This window comes from Archocentrus centrarchus, unplaced genomic scaffold (assembly GCF_007364275.1).
Source record: "Archocentrus centrarchus isolate MPI-CPG fArcCen1 unplaced genomic scaffold, fArcCen1 scaffold_55_ctg1, whole genome shotgun sequence".
NCBI lineage: Eukaryota > Metazoa > Chordata > Actinopteri > Cichliformes > Cichlidae > Archocentrus > Archocentrus centrarchus.
Window position 1 is genome coordinate 438,147 of NW_022060277.1, and position 19,525 is coordinate 457,671.

The window sequence follows — 19,525 nt, forward strand, 5'->3', positions numbered from 1 at the left end:
TAAGCAAAAAACAAACATAACTCTTTGAATTTGAAGGAATATACAAAAAAGCTCAAATACAGCTTTTCAAAATTGTGTGTGTTTGTATTTGTGCCTGTGTGTGACTGCATGTCTGTGTAAGGGTGTGTGTGGTTTATGGGGATGGTTAGAGAGAGATGCATGTACTTCAGTCAAGCAGCAATTTTTTGTTGATCTTGAGGAAATGATCTTCTTAGAGCCTCTGACAGTGGACTCATCTCTGTTCTTGTCCTGTTAGACCTCAGTGCAGCTTTTGATACTGTTGACCATAACATTTTATTACAGAGATTAGAGCATACTATAGGTATTAAAGGTACTGCACTGCAGTGGTTTGAATCATATTTATCTCATAGACTCCAATTTGTTCATGTAAATGGGGAGTCTTCTTCACACACTAAGGTTAATTATGGAGTTCCACAGGGTTCTGTGCTAGGACCAATTTTATTTACATTATACATGCTTCCCTTAGGCAGTATTATTAGAAAGCACTGCATCAATTTTCATTGTTATGCAGATGATACTCAGCTTTACCTATCAATGAAGCCAGATGACACACATCAATTAGTTAAACTGCAGGAATGTCTTAAAGACATAAAGGCCTGGATGACCTCTAATTTCCTGCTTCTAAATTCAGATCAAACTGAAGTTCTTGTTCTCGGCCCCACAAATCTTAGAAACATGGTGTCTAACCAGATACTTACTCTTGATGGCATTACTTTGGCCTCCAGTAACACTGTGAGAAATCTTGGAGTCATTTTTGACCAGGATATGTCCTTCAATGCACATATTAAACAAATATGTAGGACTGATTTTTTGCATTTGCACAATATTTCTAAAATTAGAAACATCCTTTCTCAGGGTGATGCTGAAAAGCTCATTCATGCATTTATTACTTCTAGGCTGGACTATTGTAATTCATTATTATCAGGCTGTCCTAAAAGCTTCCTGAAAAGCCTTCAGCTGATCCAAAATGCTGCAGCTAGAGTACTGACAGGGACTAGAAAGAGAGAGCAGATTTCTCCCATATTGGCTTCTCTTCATTGGCTCCCTGTTAAATCTAGAATAGAATTTAAAATTCTTCTCCTCACCTACAAGGTCTTGAATAATCAGGCACCATCTTATCTCAAAGACCTCATAGTACCATATCACCCCAATAGAGCACTTCTCTCTCAGAGTGCTGGCTTACTTGTGGTTCCTAGGATACTTAAGAGTAGAATGGGAGGCAGAGCCTTCAGCTTTCAGGCGCCTCTTCTGTGGAACCAGCTTCCAGCTTGGATTCAGGAGACAGACACCCTCTCTATTTTTAAGATTAGGCTTAAAACTTTACTTTATGATCAAGCTTATAGTTAGGGCTGGATCAGGTGACCCTGAACCCTCCTGCTATAGGCCTAGTCTGCTGGGGGGGTTCCAATGATTCAGTGTTTCTTTTTATTTACCTTTTTTACTCTGTTTATACTTCAATCTGCATTTAATTAGTAGTTATTATTAATCTCTGGCTCTCTTCCACAGCATGTCTTTTCTCTCCCCTCAGCCCCCCCTCAGCAGATGACCCCCCCCCCTCCCTGAGCCTGGCTCTGCTGGAGGTTTCTTCCTGTTAAAGGGAGTTTTTCCTTCCCACTGTCACCAAGTGCTGCTCATAGGGGGTCGTTTGACTGTTGGGTTTTCTCTGTATTATTGTAGGGTCTTTACCCACAATACAAAGCACCTTGAGGTGACTGTTTGTTGTGATTTGGCGCTATATAAATAGAATTGAATTGAATTGATTAAACAACTAACAGATTCAGCAAACCACCAGAACAGCTCCAGAAATAGGAAGTGGTATGATACTGCAGTGACAGCACCTCCAATTACTGAAGTTAACTGAGAAAGCTCAGTTGAAGAGAAGAGGTCTAAATAAATATCAGTAGTGTTAAAAGTAGCTGTGCATAATGATATGTCTGTGGATGGTTATGAGTGTTTTTTTTTCCTAAAGGTTAAAATTTTATTTGTGAAGAAATTCATGAAATTAAAGTGAACTAGTTAAAGTGAAAGGAATACTCGGCTCTACAGAGCTCTGACTCTTTGTCAGCCTGGCTACAGTGCTGAGAACAAACCTGGGGTTGTTCTTATTTTCTTCAATCATTGAGCCTTGAGAACTCTTGGGTTCTTATAGCCAACTAATACACAAGCAGGTCCCACATCTATCAATTACCAACAAAACATAAAGCGACGCGTAGCCAGTGATTCACCGTGGTCTCTACAATTCTCCATTCAAGTGCCTAAAATATGGTTATCAATCAAAGCTTCAAATTTACAGTTCCAAACAAATAAGTGGTATCATGGTGGCTGCCCCATGTTTTAAATTGGGTCTATGGGATTAACATAACCATGCCAGTTGATGACTAAATGTTATCAAACAGCTACACAAAAGTCTCAGTATAACATTACAAAAAATAAAACTCAGCCTTGTGGTGAAAGTCTTGTATTAGTCAAAAAAATTCCAAACTTATAGCAGAACATGTAATAATCTATCAACTTAAAACATTAGAAGCAAATGCTATTAGATAACTCTACTTGATGTATTTATTATAAAACATAATGATCATCAACTGTCAGCTTGATTCTATTCGTGCTACTCTGGACAGTGACGTGTACATGTGTGAACCGACAAGTGTTTTTAGTCTTGAGGACATTTTTAACACAAATTCCTCACATTTTGCTACACAGTAACACAGAGGTACAAATGCACAGTTCCATTAATGATGTCACACTATTTCAGGAGTCAGCAGGTGGTCGTGGCAGGCCAAGATAAATAATGGTGCTTAAATATATGCTTAAAATGTGCGAATGCTGCTAATGATTTTGGCATCGTTTATGATGAGAATGCACGTCTACATTGGATTGGACTAGCAGGATGTTGACTTTGATGTCGGCCAGTGTGGTGTGTGTGTGTGTGTGTGTGTGTGTGTGTGTGTGTGTGTGTGTGTGTGTGTGTGTGTGTGTGTGTGTGTGTGTGTGTGTGTGTGTGTGTGTGTGTGTGTGTGTGATAAAACTGGATTGAATACTACTACAGGCCACACTGTTTACTGCTGTTATTACTACATCTGGTAACATTCAAGTTTTAAGTAGCATAATTTTCTTATTCCTTTCTTATTCCTGCTGCTGAGAGTCAGCTGTGTTTGGGCATCAAAAGACAGAAAGCACAGTGTTATTATATCACTTCATTTATGTAGTTATCTTTTGATGATTTGCAACTTTCAGTTACACTTATGTACACAAATTCATGGATTTAAACAAACTGCATTCATTTTCTGTACAAAAGATATTCTAGCAGTCTTTATGACAGCTCAGGCAGCACAGTGTAAAAACACCAGGGCCAAGTTTAGGAATTTTAGTGACCTCATTTAACATCAAGCAACATAACTTTACAACAAAGAGTGACATAAAAACATGCAGTTTTATTGGAATTTCAAATCATAGATCTTGATGCTAACTTGCAATTATGTTGGTACAAAAGATTAGAAAAGGGCTAATTCCTATCACACACTGCACACACCAACTTTCTCACAAGCTGTTGTGTCTACAAGCTCTCAAACTCACAGTGACCTGAATGGAAGACAGCTGGATTTCATTTCACTAACTAAAGCCAAAAAAGCAAAAGTCAGAATGTGCTACCCAAACTGTCTGTTGTTATTCAAGTCATGTTTATTTATACAGCACATTTAAAACAACAACATTGACCAAAGTGCTGCACATTTAAGTATATAGCCCCAAGAACTACACTCAAATATATAAGCATCTTTTACTACATCTACATAAACAGGAAGTAATGGTAACTGTTGCTAAAGCAGCTCATTTTTCATGATCAAAGAAATTAGCATTTGTTTCTATTCTTATAAATGAACTTCCTCTATAACTGTGTCAATCTCATCCACTTTTGTTAACACTGTTCTGACTCTCCTTGAAGGTAGATTGATGGTCTCCACAAAGCTCTCATCTGATCTTATCTAATTAGGTAATGGCTGTGCATTTCACATGCTAATGCTTATTAAACAGATTATTAACTTGTCAGCTGGAAGTGGCTGAGTTGGAGCCTAAATGACTATATTATTTGCTTGTCTCTAAGAATTGTGAAACAACACATAGAAGGATGTGAAAGGACCAACACCGAGTGTTGAAGTCCCTTCTGGGACAATTATTTTTTCACTTTTCACACCTTCTAGGCACCAAAACGACCTGGTTGGTGGTCTTGGTGCCTAGAAGAAGAAAAATTAGTAGCTTGGCTTTATTTTAAAATGTAACTGTATGTATAGCCTTTGCAAATGACCTATGGGATGAAGTCCTTCCATGACTAGATAGGCTATAGGCCTTAGTTTTCCATTAAAATACTTCCAGCATGATTAGAAAACAATTATTTTTTTAAGTATAATTGTGGTTACAACTTTTTGCAGTTGTGTCCTCTTGCAGCAACATTTCTCATAACATTGTACTCACCAAGGTAACCGCTTTGGTTAATATGATGACTGACACAAAAACATATATTTATTCACCTTATTTGGAGGTTAAGGTCAAAGCAAGAGTACTTATTAACTAATAATCCCTTCCCTTAGGGAAACAGTTGTAAAATGTGCTCCCATAACATTATAGTGTTTTGGAATAGAAGAATAATACATGAGTGAAACATTGTGCAAGATTCTCCTACATTTTCTTCCCCAGTTATCCAAGTAGGGTTGTTGGGAGTTAAAGTCCCAACAACCCAGCTCAAAATATCCAGAAGCTAGCTGCACCACAGTCAAGTCTGGTCCATCACAGTGATGAATTTTCTCCTAAAATAAGTTCAGGATTTTTGTTTCCAACCTGTCTGCCTGTTTGACTTCATTTCTAGCCCTGTGATGTCACCATGCTCCCAGATTTCAGCAATTACACTAATTAATACATTTAAAATAGCACCTATGAACAAAGCTGGGATAGGATCAGATCCCTCTCACCCTTAATTGGATAAATAGAAGAAATTGGATGGATTGATGGATCTTAGGCATAAATATTCAGTTGAAGTTGCAAATACCACCAGTTCATAACTGCACTGTCTACTAAGCAATGTTTTGAACCTGAGTGTGATACAAATGGGAAGTCAGACTTCACACAGTTGGAGCTCAGTGAGTGCGGGCGAGGTGTTGTTTGGTTAAGTGTGCACATTAAAGCAATGAATTGGCTTTGAAGTCTCAGTTAAGGTACAGATGAAGAGCTGTCAAACTCCACTGAAGTATGTTCTAGACCACCGTATCCATTCATCTTCTTCAGCTTCAGCTGGTCAACATGGATCAGACCCTGGCTCTCGAGGACCGCCTCTTTCTTTGAGAACATCCGGCTGATTTCCATGAAGGTCTTGTTTTTGGTCTCTGGGATCACAATGTAGACATAGATGGCCACAGATGCACAAATGATGGCAAACACTAAGTAACAGTAAGCTCCTGCTGACATCTGATGGTTGGGTGTGGCAGGTGGAAGATAAGATGGAAAGAAAAGGACAGAAACAGTCAGTTTTGAACTAAAGGCATCAGAATTCAGCTCCTTTGAGTAGATGCTCCAGTATGTATGTCAGAATAGGTAGCTACTCTTACATTTTACTTTGGTTTTCCCTCAGAGCACAGTTGTGTAAGAAACTGAGTAGATTCACAGAAAGGGGAGGAGTCTTACACCCAAACTGTGTGGGTGATCAGTGATCACCTCAGTCAGTTCTCTTCAAAGTACGTTTGTAAAACCTTTAAAGCCATAGTCATTTTATCATGCAGAAATGAGATGCAGGACATTACAGTGTATAGCTTCTACCTGCAAGAATGGAAAGACGAATCCCACAGTAAAGTTGGACAACCAGTTGAGTGACCCTCCTATTATGTAGGCCGCTGGTCGGTGAGACTGTTTAAACAACTCTGCTGTGACCAGAAACGGAACCCCGGCTGCAACAGGAACAAGGTAAAACACATGAGAACAGCAGGCACACTCTCCTGCTGAATGCTACTGCAGTAATTTCATAGTGCTCAAAAGTGATTTAGTCCTCCATCTGAGACAGTTTAAAAAGAATAAGCAAACCTGAGACTTTTGCTCCCTTGATTAACCAAATGTCCAAAAACTCATCATCCTACATCTCCAGTAATTCAGCAGGATAGTGTCTTCATTATATTCACAACTTTCAAACTCGCTGCCTTCAGTTTGTAAAGCTAGTTATCTGATGGCATCAGTGTGATGTCATCAGTTTTAACCACTGGGTTAATATAATTATGAGTGTCTATTTATTTGTTTTAAATACAGCTAATGAGCAGAATTGCAACCATTTTTATACCAGTCCAATATATATTACTTCTATGGCTATCAGACTTACAAAATATAGTATCTAAAAGTGAAACTGTATGAAAAAAGAAAATGTAATTAGAGGTGCTTTAAAATTATAAAACAGTTTCAATCTTTCCACTGGTTAGTGACGATGTTCTAATTGTCTCCACCAGAGGGCGCTGTGCAGCCATTACAGGAAGCAACCTGAATCTCAGTAAATCAACAAGGGCTGCATTTCACCTTATTCACATGGTGTCAAAATATCCAAGTCAAAGCAACCCTGGAAAACTAAATTCAACCATCCATTCTCAGCTGCAATCAAATTGGATTTAAAATAAATTTGTAATTTTTTTTTTTTTTTGCTGTTTTTTTTTTTTTAATTTATATATATAAAAAAACCTGAACAATGAGACCACTGAAATTTAGTTTAAACTACGTTTTATCTTTCTTGAAAACAGTATATTCATTTTTCTATCATCCAATAGGCTAAAAGCGTACCAGGTTAGCCTGTTAGCAACCCTTTACCACTGATCTGTCATCGTTGACACATTTGAAATATGTGTTGCCGTTTTCCAACACCTCGACCACTGTGTGCGTGTGTGTGTGTGTGTGTGTGTGTGTGCGTGCGTGTGTGTGTGTGTGTGTGTGTGTGTGTGTGTGTGTGTGTGTGTGTGTGTGTGCAGGGGTAAAAGAGTGAATATGCGAGATTCCTGCAACGGCAGAGTGAAATTACCGTAATCACCACATGTTGGCTGTGAGGCGCCGGTGTTGAGCCAAAAAGTGATTTCTGATGTTTTTGTGTGCTTTTCTGTTTAATGTGTTTGTTATATTGATAAAAAGAGTGCAGTCAACAGGATTTATAAATGACTTCTATATAAATTAAAGAAATGACCTGTTTTGCGAGTATCTTTATGACTCTGTGTTACTGTAGCAACATTATAATCAATCTATATAATAAATATCTTTATAGATCTGTGATGTCATATTTGTTGTGATTTCTGCTGCACTCTTGGCCAGATTTCTCTTTAAGAAGACATTTTTAATGTCCCCAATAAAGGGGGTTAGGGTTATTTTATATATATCTATAAAAAAAGTCCCTTTGCCAAGATGATTGCAGCTTCTATCTTGTGACAGAAATGTTGTTTCTCGCTCAAAATGCCCTGATATCATTCATGAGAGATATGTTTGACACGTTTCAGATTATAGATCAACAAGTCATTAACAACAGTTTAAAGACAGAGATTCATTTTCTGTCAAATACCTGAAATCACAGGGTCATAAGGGTGGTGCTTGAATAGCTAAATATTTTCTGAGGTGGTGCTCATTGTGAAAAGTTTGAGAACCACTGGACTAGAGAATAATAAAAACACACACATTTAAAAATCACAGAATTCAGTATCCTGTTTACTTCCCCAGAAACTCTGAGCAGCCTATACAAAAGCAAACATCCATCCATCCATCCATCCATTTTCTTCCGCTTATCCGGGGCCGGGTCGCGGGGGCAGAAGCCTAAGCAGAGAAGCCCAAGCTTCCCTCTCCCCAGCCACCTCCTCCAGCCCATCCGGAGGGACCCCAAGGCGTTCCCAGGCCAGCCGAGATACACAATCTCTCCAGCGTGTCCTGGGTCTACCACGGGGCCTCTTCCCGGTGGGACATGCCCGGAACACCTCACCCAGGAGGCGGCCAGGAGGCATCCTAATCAGATGCCCGAGCCACCTCAACTGGCTCCTTTCGATGTGGAGGAGCAGCGGCTCTACTCCGAGCCCCTCCCGGATGGCCGCACTCCTCACCTTATCTCTAAGGGAGAGGCCAGCCACCCTTCGAAGGAAACTCATTTCTGCCGCTTGTATTCGCGATCTTATTCTTTCGGTCACTACCCAAAGCTCGTGACCATAGGTGAGGGTAGGAACGTAGATCGACCGGTAAATCGAGAGCCTCGCTTTTACGCTAAGCTCCCTCTTCACCACGACAGACCGGTGCAGCGTCCGCATCACTGCAGAAGCAGCCCCGATCCGCCTGTCGATCTCCCGTTCCCTTCTCCCATCACTCGTGAACAAGACCCCGAGATACTTGAACTCCTCCACTTGAGGCAAGAACTCGTTCCTGAGCCGGAGATGGCACTCCACCCTTTTCCGGTTGAGGACCATGGCCTCAGACTTAGAGGTGCTGATTCTCATGCCAGCCGCTTCACACTCGGCTGCGAACCGTTCCACTGCGAGCTGGAGGCCCCCCCGTGATGAAGCCAACAGAACCGCATCATCTGCAAAAAGCAGAGATGAGACTCTGAGGCCACCAAGGAAGAAGCCTTCCGCCACCTGGCTACGCCTAGAAATTCTGTCCATAAAAATTATGAACAGAATCGGTGACAAAGGGCAGCCCTGACGGAGTCCAACACCCACAGGAAACAAATCCGACTTATTACCGGCTATACGGACCAAGCTCTCACTGTGGTTGTACAAGGACTGAATGGCCCGCAACAATGGGCCAGACACCCCATACTCCCGCAGAACCTCCCAAAGAACACCCCGAGGAACACGGTCGAATGCCTTCTCCAAGTCCACAAAGCACATGTAGACTGGTTGGGCAAACTCCCACGCACACTCGAATATCCTTGAGAGGATAAAGAGCTGGTCCAGCGTTCCGCGACCAGGACGAAAACCGCATTGTTCCTCCTGAATCCGAGGTTCGACTAACGGACGCACCCTCCTTTCCAGCACCCTGGCATAGACCTTACCGGGGAGGCTGAGGAGTGTGATCCCCCGAAAGTTGGAGCACACCCTCCGGTCTCCCTTCTTAAAGATGGGGACCACCACCCCGGTCTGCCAATCCAATGGCACTGCCCCAGATCTCCACGCGATGTTGCAGAGGCGTGTCAACCAAGACAGCCCTACAACATCCAGAGCCTTCAGGAACTCAGGGCGAATCTCGTCCACCCCAGGGGCTCTGCCACCAAGGAGTTGTTTAACTACCTCAGTGACCTCACCCCCAGTGATGGTCAAGTCATCCCCCTCATCCCCAGACTCTGCTTCCACTACAGAAGGCGTGTCAGTGGGATTCAGAAGGTCCTCGAAGTATTCCTTCCACCGTCCGTCTATAGCCTCAGTTGAAGTCAGCAGCACCCCCCCCGCACTATAAACAGTGTGAGTGAAGCACTGCTTTCCCCTCCTGAGTCGCCTGACGGTTTGCCAGAATCGCTTCGATGCCGTCCGAAAGTCTTTTTCCATAGCCTCACCGAACTCCTCCCACACCCGAGTTTTTGCTTTGGCCACTACCCGAGCTGCATTCCGCTTGGCCTGTCGATACCTGTCAGCTGCCTCCGGAGTCCCACAGGCTAACCAAGCCCGATAGGACTCTTTCTTCAGCTTGATGGCTCCCTTCACCTCCGGTGACCACCATCTGGTTCGGGGGTTACCACCACGACAGGCACCAACCACCTTGCAGCCACAGCTCTGAGCAGCCGCCTCAACAATGGAGGTGCGGCAAACATCTAATATTTTACTATTCTGAACAATCAAAATTAAGTATTTAAGTGTTGCTTGAACAAAGACATCAGCAGCTGCAATTTTGTATATGAAAATGTAGTTTTCACTGCATTCTCCTACAATAACATGTCTGTGTTTTGGTTACACACACAAGGGACATTTGACAATTTGATGTCACCTTTGACAAATTGTGTGTCTTTACTAATTTTGCACATTTAATGGAGCAGTTAGCTGATTAGATAAAATATTCAGCAGATGATGATTTGCAGTGTTTTCTATACATTTAAAGTAACAGTATTTTTTTCTCTTAGCTGTCTAACATACAAAACAGCACTGTACACTTGGTTTAATATTTTGCACCTTACGTTGAAATTTGGATAGTAAATGGGTCAATATTTAATCGTGTCAGGTCTTAATGAGCACATGGCACGTCTTGCCTGCTGCACAGTGTTTTTCAGAATAAGGGTGTAAGGCTACAAGTTATTTTTGTTTACTGCCGTTACTAATTTTTTTTTTTTTTTAGCTGTGTTGCAGCATAATCTATTGATCTGCTCCAAACCTGAAAGACACATTTTTTTATGGTGGTTTCTTGCATTAGTTTACATATAATCCATCCACAAATTCTACCTAATAAGTTTGTCATGGATATTAAGAACACCAAAAAATTCCAAAAGTTGCCAAAGCAAATGTGCAAAAACCAACAATACTAGATTATTGTCTGTAACTGCATGTATGTCAAGCCTGATTAATTTCTACAGTTATGTCTACTTGATGTTATGACTGTTTAATCACAAATATACACCAATCAAGCATAATATTATGACCACCTGCCTAATGTTGTGTTGGTCCCTCTTTTGCTGCCAAAACAGGCCTGACTCATCATGGCAGAGACTCCACTAAACCCCTGAAGGTGTGCTGTGGTAACTGCCACCAAGACCTCAACAGATCCTCCATGGATCAGACTTGTTTGTCCAGCTCATTCCACAAATGTTTGGTTGGACTGAGATCTGGGGAATTTGGAGGCCAAGTCAACACCTCAAATTTGTTGTTGTCCTCTTCAAACCATTCCAGAACCATGTTTGCTTTGTGGCAGGGAGCATTATCCTGCAGAAAGAGGCCAGAGCCATCAGGGAATGCTGTTTACATGAAAGGGTGAGCATGGTCTGCAATAACTTAGGCAGGTGGAAGGTGTCAAAGTAACATCCATATGGATGGCAGGATCCAAGCTTTCCCAACAGAACATCACCCAAAGCATCACACACTGGCTCTGCCGGCTTGTCTTCTTCCCATAGTGCATCCTCATGACAGCACTTACCTGGGGAACCTCGTTTTCCCCAGGTAAGTGATGCACATGCACCTGGCCACCCATGTGATGTAAAAAAAAAACGGTGATTCCTCAGACCAGGCCTTCTTCCATTGCTCTGTGGTCCAGTTCTGATGCTCACGTGTCCATTGTTGGTGCTTTTGGCGGGTGACAGGGGTCAGCGTGGGCACCCTGACTGGTCTGCAGCTATGTAGCTCCATACACAATAAACTGCAATGCTCTGTGTTTTTTATCAGTACTAGCATTGACTTTTTCGACAATTCAAGCTACAGCAGCTCGTCTGTTGGACCACGCAGGCCAGCCTGTGCTCCCCACGAGCATCAGTGAGCCATGACCCTGTTGCTGGTTCACTACTGTTCCTTCCTTGGACACCTTTTGATAGATCCTGACCGCTGTAGACTGGAGGCGCTGTGATCCAGGTGTCTAGCCATCAGAATTTGGCTCAAAACTCAAATCCTTTTTTTCTGCTTCTATCACATCAATTTTGAGAACTAAATATTCACTTGGCTCCTGATATATCCAACCCACTGAAAGGTGCCATGATGAAGAGATACTCAGTGTTCACTTCAGTCCACTTCACCAGTCAGTGGTCATAACGTTACGCTTGATCAGAGTAAAGTGAGCAGTAATCAGTTTGATGTATCTGCACAAGTGCACTCCCACTAGTTTTAGATGTTTTAGCTTCTGGAACATCATGTGATAACCACAGAAAAATAATACCCTGAACAGGTTAATCTGTTTATAGCTAGTTTAATCAGTCTCTTGTGTATGTGTTAAATGAACCAGTCCTTTAATATGCATTATAAAGCAACTTGCCTGGGCCGATACAGAAGCCAGCAATGATTCCCACCACGCAGCCGACACTGACGTAGCGCATGAATGACAAATGAGTCTGCAAGGAGGAGAAACAGCACAACACCGAAGGACAGTGAAAACAGTCGATTATATTTAGTTCATTTCTCTGATGTGAAACAGACTCTACTTTATTTCCAACATGGCTTCAACTATCAGGCCACTGCTACAGGGCTGCATGTACATCACTGTCCCACTGGGCAGAGCATGAACATAACACATTCTGCTAGCAGAGAGAAACACTAACTCCCCTTTCAAGCATCTGCAATGTGTTCACTTGTTTCCCTCCATCCCTCACTTCCTTTTGACTCTTACTTAGACATAATGTGAAGAAGGAGGATTGGAAGGAAGAAAAGAGACTATAAAGAAGATAGAAAAGTATAATAATTCAGTTATTTATTTTGCATGGTGTGCATGCACTGGACTTAATGATGTCACAAGTGTTAGAGAAGGTGTTATCCAGACACGGGCAACACCCGTCTCCTATTAAACGGATCCCTCTGCTGTAAATCTGCTTAATTAAAACGCATCATCATGAATGCAGGTGTGGGTTTTATTCTTCTTCTGCTGATTTCTTTTCTGGAAAACGTTCCTTCAACTTTTGTTTTTATAATTACCACTTAGTGGTCTCTTTCTCTCTCATACACACACACACACACACACCTGTAAAATAAGGGCCAATGTGATCCCAGTGCTGCAGACGCCCATCATGGTAAACCCCCCAATCATGAGAGGCCTCCGGCCCAGCTTCTCTATAGTGAAACACTGCAGGAGGAGACACAATTATTGTTAGGCACTGTTGAACAACAATACACCGCACATGTAAGAGCACAGAGAACAGAATGAAAATTGATGCGACACAATAACACTGGACGTTACGATCATTGTAATGCTAGAATTTCAAAATCAAATACCCAGGAAAATTTGGTACCTGGGTGGGAAGAATAACAAAAAATTATTATAATCTAATATAATTTTTTTTAAATAAAGGTTAGAACAATGCAAATAATAACACTATTTGTCAATAACAAGCTGACATAATAAAGAAAACAGTACAGTAACATGACTGTAAGGGCTACAGTTCTATTTATTTTCTGCTTCTGATGACCGGTAACAGCAGTGCTACAGGTGACACATTTTGTAGTTAGAGATATGAATATTTATGAGCACTGATGATGTCTTGCATTGTGAAGTCCAAGTGGGAATTCCAACTTGAAGGGGTGTTCCAGCTGAAAATTCCAATTCTGAATTTAGAATTTCAAATTTCCCGCTTCAAATGGAATAGGACAGGATTAGAGTTGGTGAGGTAGGCACCCATGGTTTCTGTCTAGCTGTTGCTTGCTTCAATCTGGGAAACATAACGCTCTTTAGACAACAAATAGCCTTATTGTGTTAAATTATGACCATGTATTAACGTTAACAGACAGGCAGGACTGATAAAGTTTGCTGCCTCGCTTGGAACCAGTTAGCATCATTGCCTCACAGGAACACGGTCCTTGGTTCGAATCCACTGGCTGGCTAGAGCCTTTCTGAGTGGAGTTTGCATGTTCTCCCCGGGCTGCGTGGGTTCTCTACAGGTACTCTGGTTTCCTTCCACAGTCCAAAGACATGTTTGTTACATTAACTGTTTTTTTTAATTGGAGTGACAGTGGTTGTCTGTGTTAGCCTTGCAATAGTTTGGGGACCTGCTTAGGACGTGACCCAGAATTGGATAAGTGGGATGGATGGATGGATGGATGGACGGATGGATGGATGGATGAACGGATGGATGAATGGATGGATGGATATTAGTCATATCTGACCCGATATGGCAAAATGAGTCAGAAGTCACAGGGACTAATTCTTAGCCAACTAACATATGATTCAGCGTGTTGTATTGCCCTATTATTGGCTATTATTGGTTCTATTGTTGCCATTATCACTGGTAGCCAATAACAGTGCCCAAAACATGTAAAAAGCAATCTCTTCCTTGTTGCTAAGAACATCCTGTAAAACTGGAATTGAGTGCGCTGATTCATATATTATCTGTATTAGCTCGTGTGACTTCTTGGGTCTCATATGACAACAGTCATAATGTGGCAATCAGATAATTGCTAACAGTTAAAAGACTAATGTTAACATGTGCCACAGCCAGCTGTTTAATACTTCAGTGTTACCGGGAGCTTTATTGACCTCTTGGAGTTCCTCCTAAACAGCAGGGTGCTGGTCTTTAACATTCTTTAAGAAGAAGAAGAAGAAGAAGAAGAAGAAACAGCCTTTATTGTCCCACAGAGGGGAAATTTGGGTGTAACAGCAGCCGCAGTTATTATAAATATAAATAAAGATATAATAATTCACACTATTAAGAAAAGAATATATATAAAATCAACAAACAATATTAACCTTAATACTACTAATAATAATAACACTATATACAATGTACATGATGTGCCTGTGTGTTGAACCTTAACAGGCCGGACTATTTACAGTATATTATATATTATCCTACATTGTGTAGGCTATTGTGGTTTTACCACATTTGTTCCCACTACTCAGCTTTGGTGCCACAGCTTTGTAGCACTGTTTGCATAGAGGCTTATCAACACTTGGTCTTTCTCTGGTTGTTTGCCTTAGCAATTGCTATGTTCGGCAAGCTCAGCACTGATATCAACTACTGTTCATGTGTTCAGCTACTACTGAGGGGTCGGGCTCTGTGCCTGCCCGTCTGCAGTGATGCACTGTGAGGTAAGAGGAGGATGACCCTGCAGGTATTCATACTGTTGTAAACGAGTTTCTAATCTGGCCAGTCTCAGTCCTGGTCACCCCATATATCTGTACGCTTCTAAAAATTACACTACAAAAAGTACAACACCTCTAAAGCATTACAGTTAATATTGTATCCTGTTAAAACATTATAAGAAATATTTCTTGTCTAATATTTTCATCTCTTCTCTGCATAAACAAAATAAATTTATTTATGAAAAGACAGTGTTGAAAGATTGCACCATGATTTGATGAAACTGCATAAACAAACATGATAAAATGTGCTCGTGCAGCGGTGTTAGTGAGCATGACGAAGCTAGCCGAGCTGTTTCCATCTGCTTCCCTTCTGTATGCTAAGCCTTACACTTCCTGATTCTAGTTCTGCACACAGATGTGAATTTGCTATTAATCTTCTTGTGTTTTGAGAAAAAAATGCAATACAACATTAATATAAAGGTAACACCAGCTGCTATATCGTTGCACCATTTCTAATTTGTATGTTTACCCCAATGAGTCCAGCAATGATCTCTATAATTCCTGTTCCCGCTGTGGTATACTGGATCTCTGGCACAGGGACACCCGCGTTTTCAAAGATGCTGTTGGTATAGAACCAGATCTGTGGTGAAAGAGAAATGAATTTTCTTATACCTATTCATTCAGAAACTAGAATCTAATAACACATCATACATTAGAGGTGAGTATGTGGCAGCCTATCACGATGTGATTGAAATGCACATTTCCATCTTTGATTCAGTGGGTCAAACAAAGTATTGCATTAAGTATTCTGGAATTTTTATCCATAGTTCCTCAATTTTCAGAGGCTCAAAACTTACTGGCCCGCTGAGGTCTGCTCCTTCATTATTTCATGAGAAATGAAGCAGATAAAAGATCTGGAGTTGATTCAAAGTGTTGAACTTGTATTTATTAGCGTTTCACTGGAACGCTCAACATGAGGTGCAAAGAGAATTAAATCCAAGTGAAGCAGGATATCATAATATCAGAAAGATGTCAGAAAGATGGTAAACACAGTAGGAGTTCAGCAACAAAAAAAGTTCTAAAAGACCACCGAAGAAAACCAGAGTAGATGATTACAGAATTATTTCCTTTGTTAAGAACAGTTCACAATATCTGGTAATCATTTGAATAATATACGAATGTCTGCCACATAATTCAGAGGAGAAATATGGGTTATTACATATGCAGAAAAAGGAAAACACCAGCTTTTGGCTTTATTCACAATACCACATGAGGCTTATAAAACAATGAGGGATCGTTTAGGCCAATTTTGTTCCTGAGACTTCTGAGACTCGTGGTGTGGATATTGTTTCTAAGACTATTGTTTCTCAGACTGATACTAAGGAACTGACCAAAGAAAAGCCTGTGACCTGTGCTCCTGAGAGGCGCTCAGCCCTCGCACCCATCCCTGTTCCTCGGGTGAGGGCGGTAAAGCCTCCCGGGGTAACACTAGGCCATAAGCAGCCCCAGACGGAGCGCAGTAAAACAAGACAATTCACTCAAATGTCAGAAAGTTACATGGTAACATCTGGACTGATGAAACTGTATTTACAGATAAGATTTGAATAATTATTTTAAAGGCTGATTTAATTGCTTCAATTATTTCGCTTGTGGGCTTGGGACTGGTCTTAACAGGGGGTGTTAATCAGTTTCAGCTGCTTTGGTGTTCATGAAATTAACAACAGATGCCTGAAAGAGGAAGAATGAGACCCCCCCACCCACCCACACACACACACACACACACACACACACACACAAACCCCAAACAGGAATGATTTTACAGGTGGAGGACACTCCCATTTTTCCCTCTTCATCTTTCTGACTGTTTTTCACTAGTTCTTCATTTGGCTAGGGCAGGGGTGGGCAACTCCAGGCCTCGAGGGCCGGTGTCCTGCAGGTTTTAGATGTGTCCCTGATCCAACACACCTGAATCAAATGGCTGAATTACCTCCTCAGTATGCAGTCAAGTTCTCCAGAGTCCTGCTAATGACTTCCATATTTGACTCAGGTGTGCTGAAGCAGAGACACATCTAAAACCTGCAGGACAGGGGCTCTCGAGGCCTGGAGTTGCCCACCCCTGGGCTAGGGTCAGAGTCACTGCTGGTAGCAAGAGGTCATAACTGGACCCTACAGAAGATATAAATTTACTTATTTCTCTTTAAAATGCAGTTTGAAAAACATTTTGAAAATCTGTTTTTAATTAGGTTTTTAATTGAGTGGTTACTGTTTTTGTGTAAACCCTTTTCATAAACTGCTTTATTTCAATGTGCAACGGACAAGTTCACATTCAAGTGGTGCTCCACAGTGAATCAACTCAACAGCTGTAAAAATTTTAAAAAATGTGCATTTCTCCTTTATGTTCACTGTTCTTACAGCATCAATGCCAGACAGCTGCATGCCGATGTTGATGACCACCACGCTCAGCACCTGCCATCGAACTGTGTCATCCAGCAGCAGTTTCCATACCGACAGAGTTTCCACTGACAACAGGGAGCGCTGCTCCTCCTGCATCTCCTCAATCTCTGCCTGGATATTACATTTGGTTCTGTACCACTTCAGAGCTACGACATGGGAGAAAGAGCAGCATGATTATACTGTATTATACTGTATATATACACACACTGGAGAGGAGGACTGCTCTGAGAAAAACTCTCTGGATTTCTGAGATTTACCAAATATATCTAACATATGGTCCTACTGTGTGTTGTCATATGGATTTTCACTGTGTAACTACATCCTTTACTCCTGTGGAGCAAGTGCACAGTTGACTCTAGGCAGGAATCAGTGGATGCAAAAGCTGCGGAAACATGCAGGTCAGGTCCACAGGGTCTTGTCTTTATATTTTTAGCAGGTCCTTTATTTTCCCGTTTTAGTTCAACAATTAGTTTTTAGTGTCATGCTTTGAGTTTTACTTAATTCCCTTTTTCCACACCTGTCCTCTTCTCAAGCCTGTCCTTCTTCAGGTAGGACTGCTTTCTCTCTAAAAGTGGAAACATCCTGTCTCAGCCTGCTGCTGATTGAGCCTGCTGATCTCTTGATTTTGATGGACTGAGGTTCTTCACGATAAAGAGAAGTGCTTGTATGTGTGAAGTCTTTTGATTCCTAGTCTGATTTTGATTTATTTTGTCACATTGGTCCATCCAGTCTGATTTCTTAGTTAATGTGTGATGCACACAACATAATCATCATATGACTGGACAGGACTGAAACCCAGAGAAGACCAGATTTTTTGTACACTGGATGGTTGTCTGTCTCTCTGCGTTAGCCCTGCTCAGGCTGGCGACCTGTACAGGGTGCACCCTGCCTCTGACCCTATGACAGCCGGGATAGTGGGAAGCATACATGTCTGTTATTGTCTATTTTCTGTCCATGTGAGGTGCAGGAACAAAGTGTACAATATTTTTTATTCCTGTCAAAAGGCACAAGCTGTTTTAATACTTCTGTGATTTTCAGTAAAACTGTCACTAATGTCTCTAATGTAAATATAAGAATATAAAAGTTATAAAGTTATATAAATTTGGTGAAAATCTGGATGACAGCATCAGATATGAATACTTATCCATGCTTCTTTTATTGAAACTAGGCGAACCAAATCTGTTAGAGACGACGGCACCGCCCTGGTTAAGAGGTTAGAATGGATTTCATTGTGACACCCCCCCCCCCCAGAAAAGGCTGTGATGTAGCAACTTATGTAGTAAACATTTCCCATGCTACTATTCAATCATCAGTATCTGTTAGTAAACAACTTGAATTTCTTCCTCTCAAACTTAAGCTTCATTTTATCCCCACTGTAGGTTGTTATAGACCCCTGGCAGCAATGAGGCTTTAATATTACTGGACGACTCCCCTTTAGTGAAGTTCTCCTGATTGGAGATTTTAACTGATGCATCATTTATAGCACTATAGTCAGGAGCTAAAGTGGGCCAGGATGATCCACAACAGCATTTTTGGTGCAGATATCCATAAGCTGTGGCTGCAGTGCTTCAGCATCTAGCTAGCACTACAGAACAACCATAAAGAGAAGAACATGCTGTGGCAGGTAATTTCAAATGCAATATTTCTAAGAGCTGAACAACACACAGACACTGTGTCTGCTAGCTAAAGGTACAGCTGCTGTATTTCCAGGGAGAGTAAAGAGTGAGAGACAGCTTCAGTCAGTGATGGAGAAAGATGTAAGAAAGCTGGGACGGGAGAGGAAGAAGAGAGCTTAGATTTATTAGGACTCCTCAATGACATTTGATAAACTGGAAATTTAAAGCTTATATGTAATGCCCTCTTTTTAAAAATCCCCCCTCCTTGGTCTTCTGATCAGCAGGCTTAATTTTTCTGCCTAGATCATGAACTGAGGTGTCTGGGAAGGGATCTCAAGACCTTACTGCTGGTGGCTGACAGCTGGTGTCATCACCTCTGCTCAGCGATGGGCGTTCACAGCGGACATCGACGGCTTCTTTTACCCCTCTTAGACTTGAAGAAGTCCAGTCACCGTTTTTCAAACTCTTAAGACTACCATGACCTAAATAACTAAGAACCTACATACACAAGAGCCCTGTCACAGGGAAAAATATGATTTTAAAAGTTTTAGTCTCAGAAATTCATTTTTTTTCTCAGAATATAATCCCCCTCTCCGAGCGCCATCATTTTTTTTTAACTTAGGTCAAAATCTATTGCTATCATATCAGATCATTGCTATGATATACAGTAAATACAGTAACTGCTGTATTTAATAATAATTAATAATAATAATAAACTACTACAAGGAAAATATGTGGTGTGTGGTACAACT

General features: G+C 41.3%; 1 protein-coding gene across 1 annotated transcript in view; it reads right to left on the reverse strand.

Moving 5' to 3' along the window:
- Window positions 1-3,130: 3,130 nt before the first annotated feature.
- The window catches only part of slc2a15a (solute carrier family 2 member 15a), a 47,447-nt gene continuing 31,052 nt past the window's right edge, over window positions 3,131-19,525 (reverse strand). The window contains exons 7-12 of the mRNA XM_030725444.1: window positions 17,116-17,303; window positions 15,233-15,343; window positions 12,649-12,750; window positions 11,950-12,025; window positions 5,827-5,954; window positions 3,131-5,478 (exon numbers count right to left, since the gene is read on the reverse strand). Of these exons, the coding sequence (XP_030581304.1) occupies window positions 5,224-5,478; window positions 5,827-5,954; window positions 11,950-12,025; window positions 12,649-12,750; window positions 15,233-15,343; window positions 17,116-17,303 (860 nt within the window). The 3' untranslated portion in view covers window positions 3,131-5,223. The remainder of the gene's footprint in view (window positions 5,479-5,826; window positions 5,955-11,949; window positions 12,026-12,648; window positions 12,751-15,232; window positions 15,344-17,115; window positions 17,304-19,525) is intronic.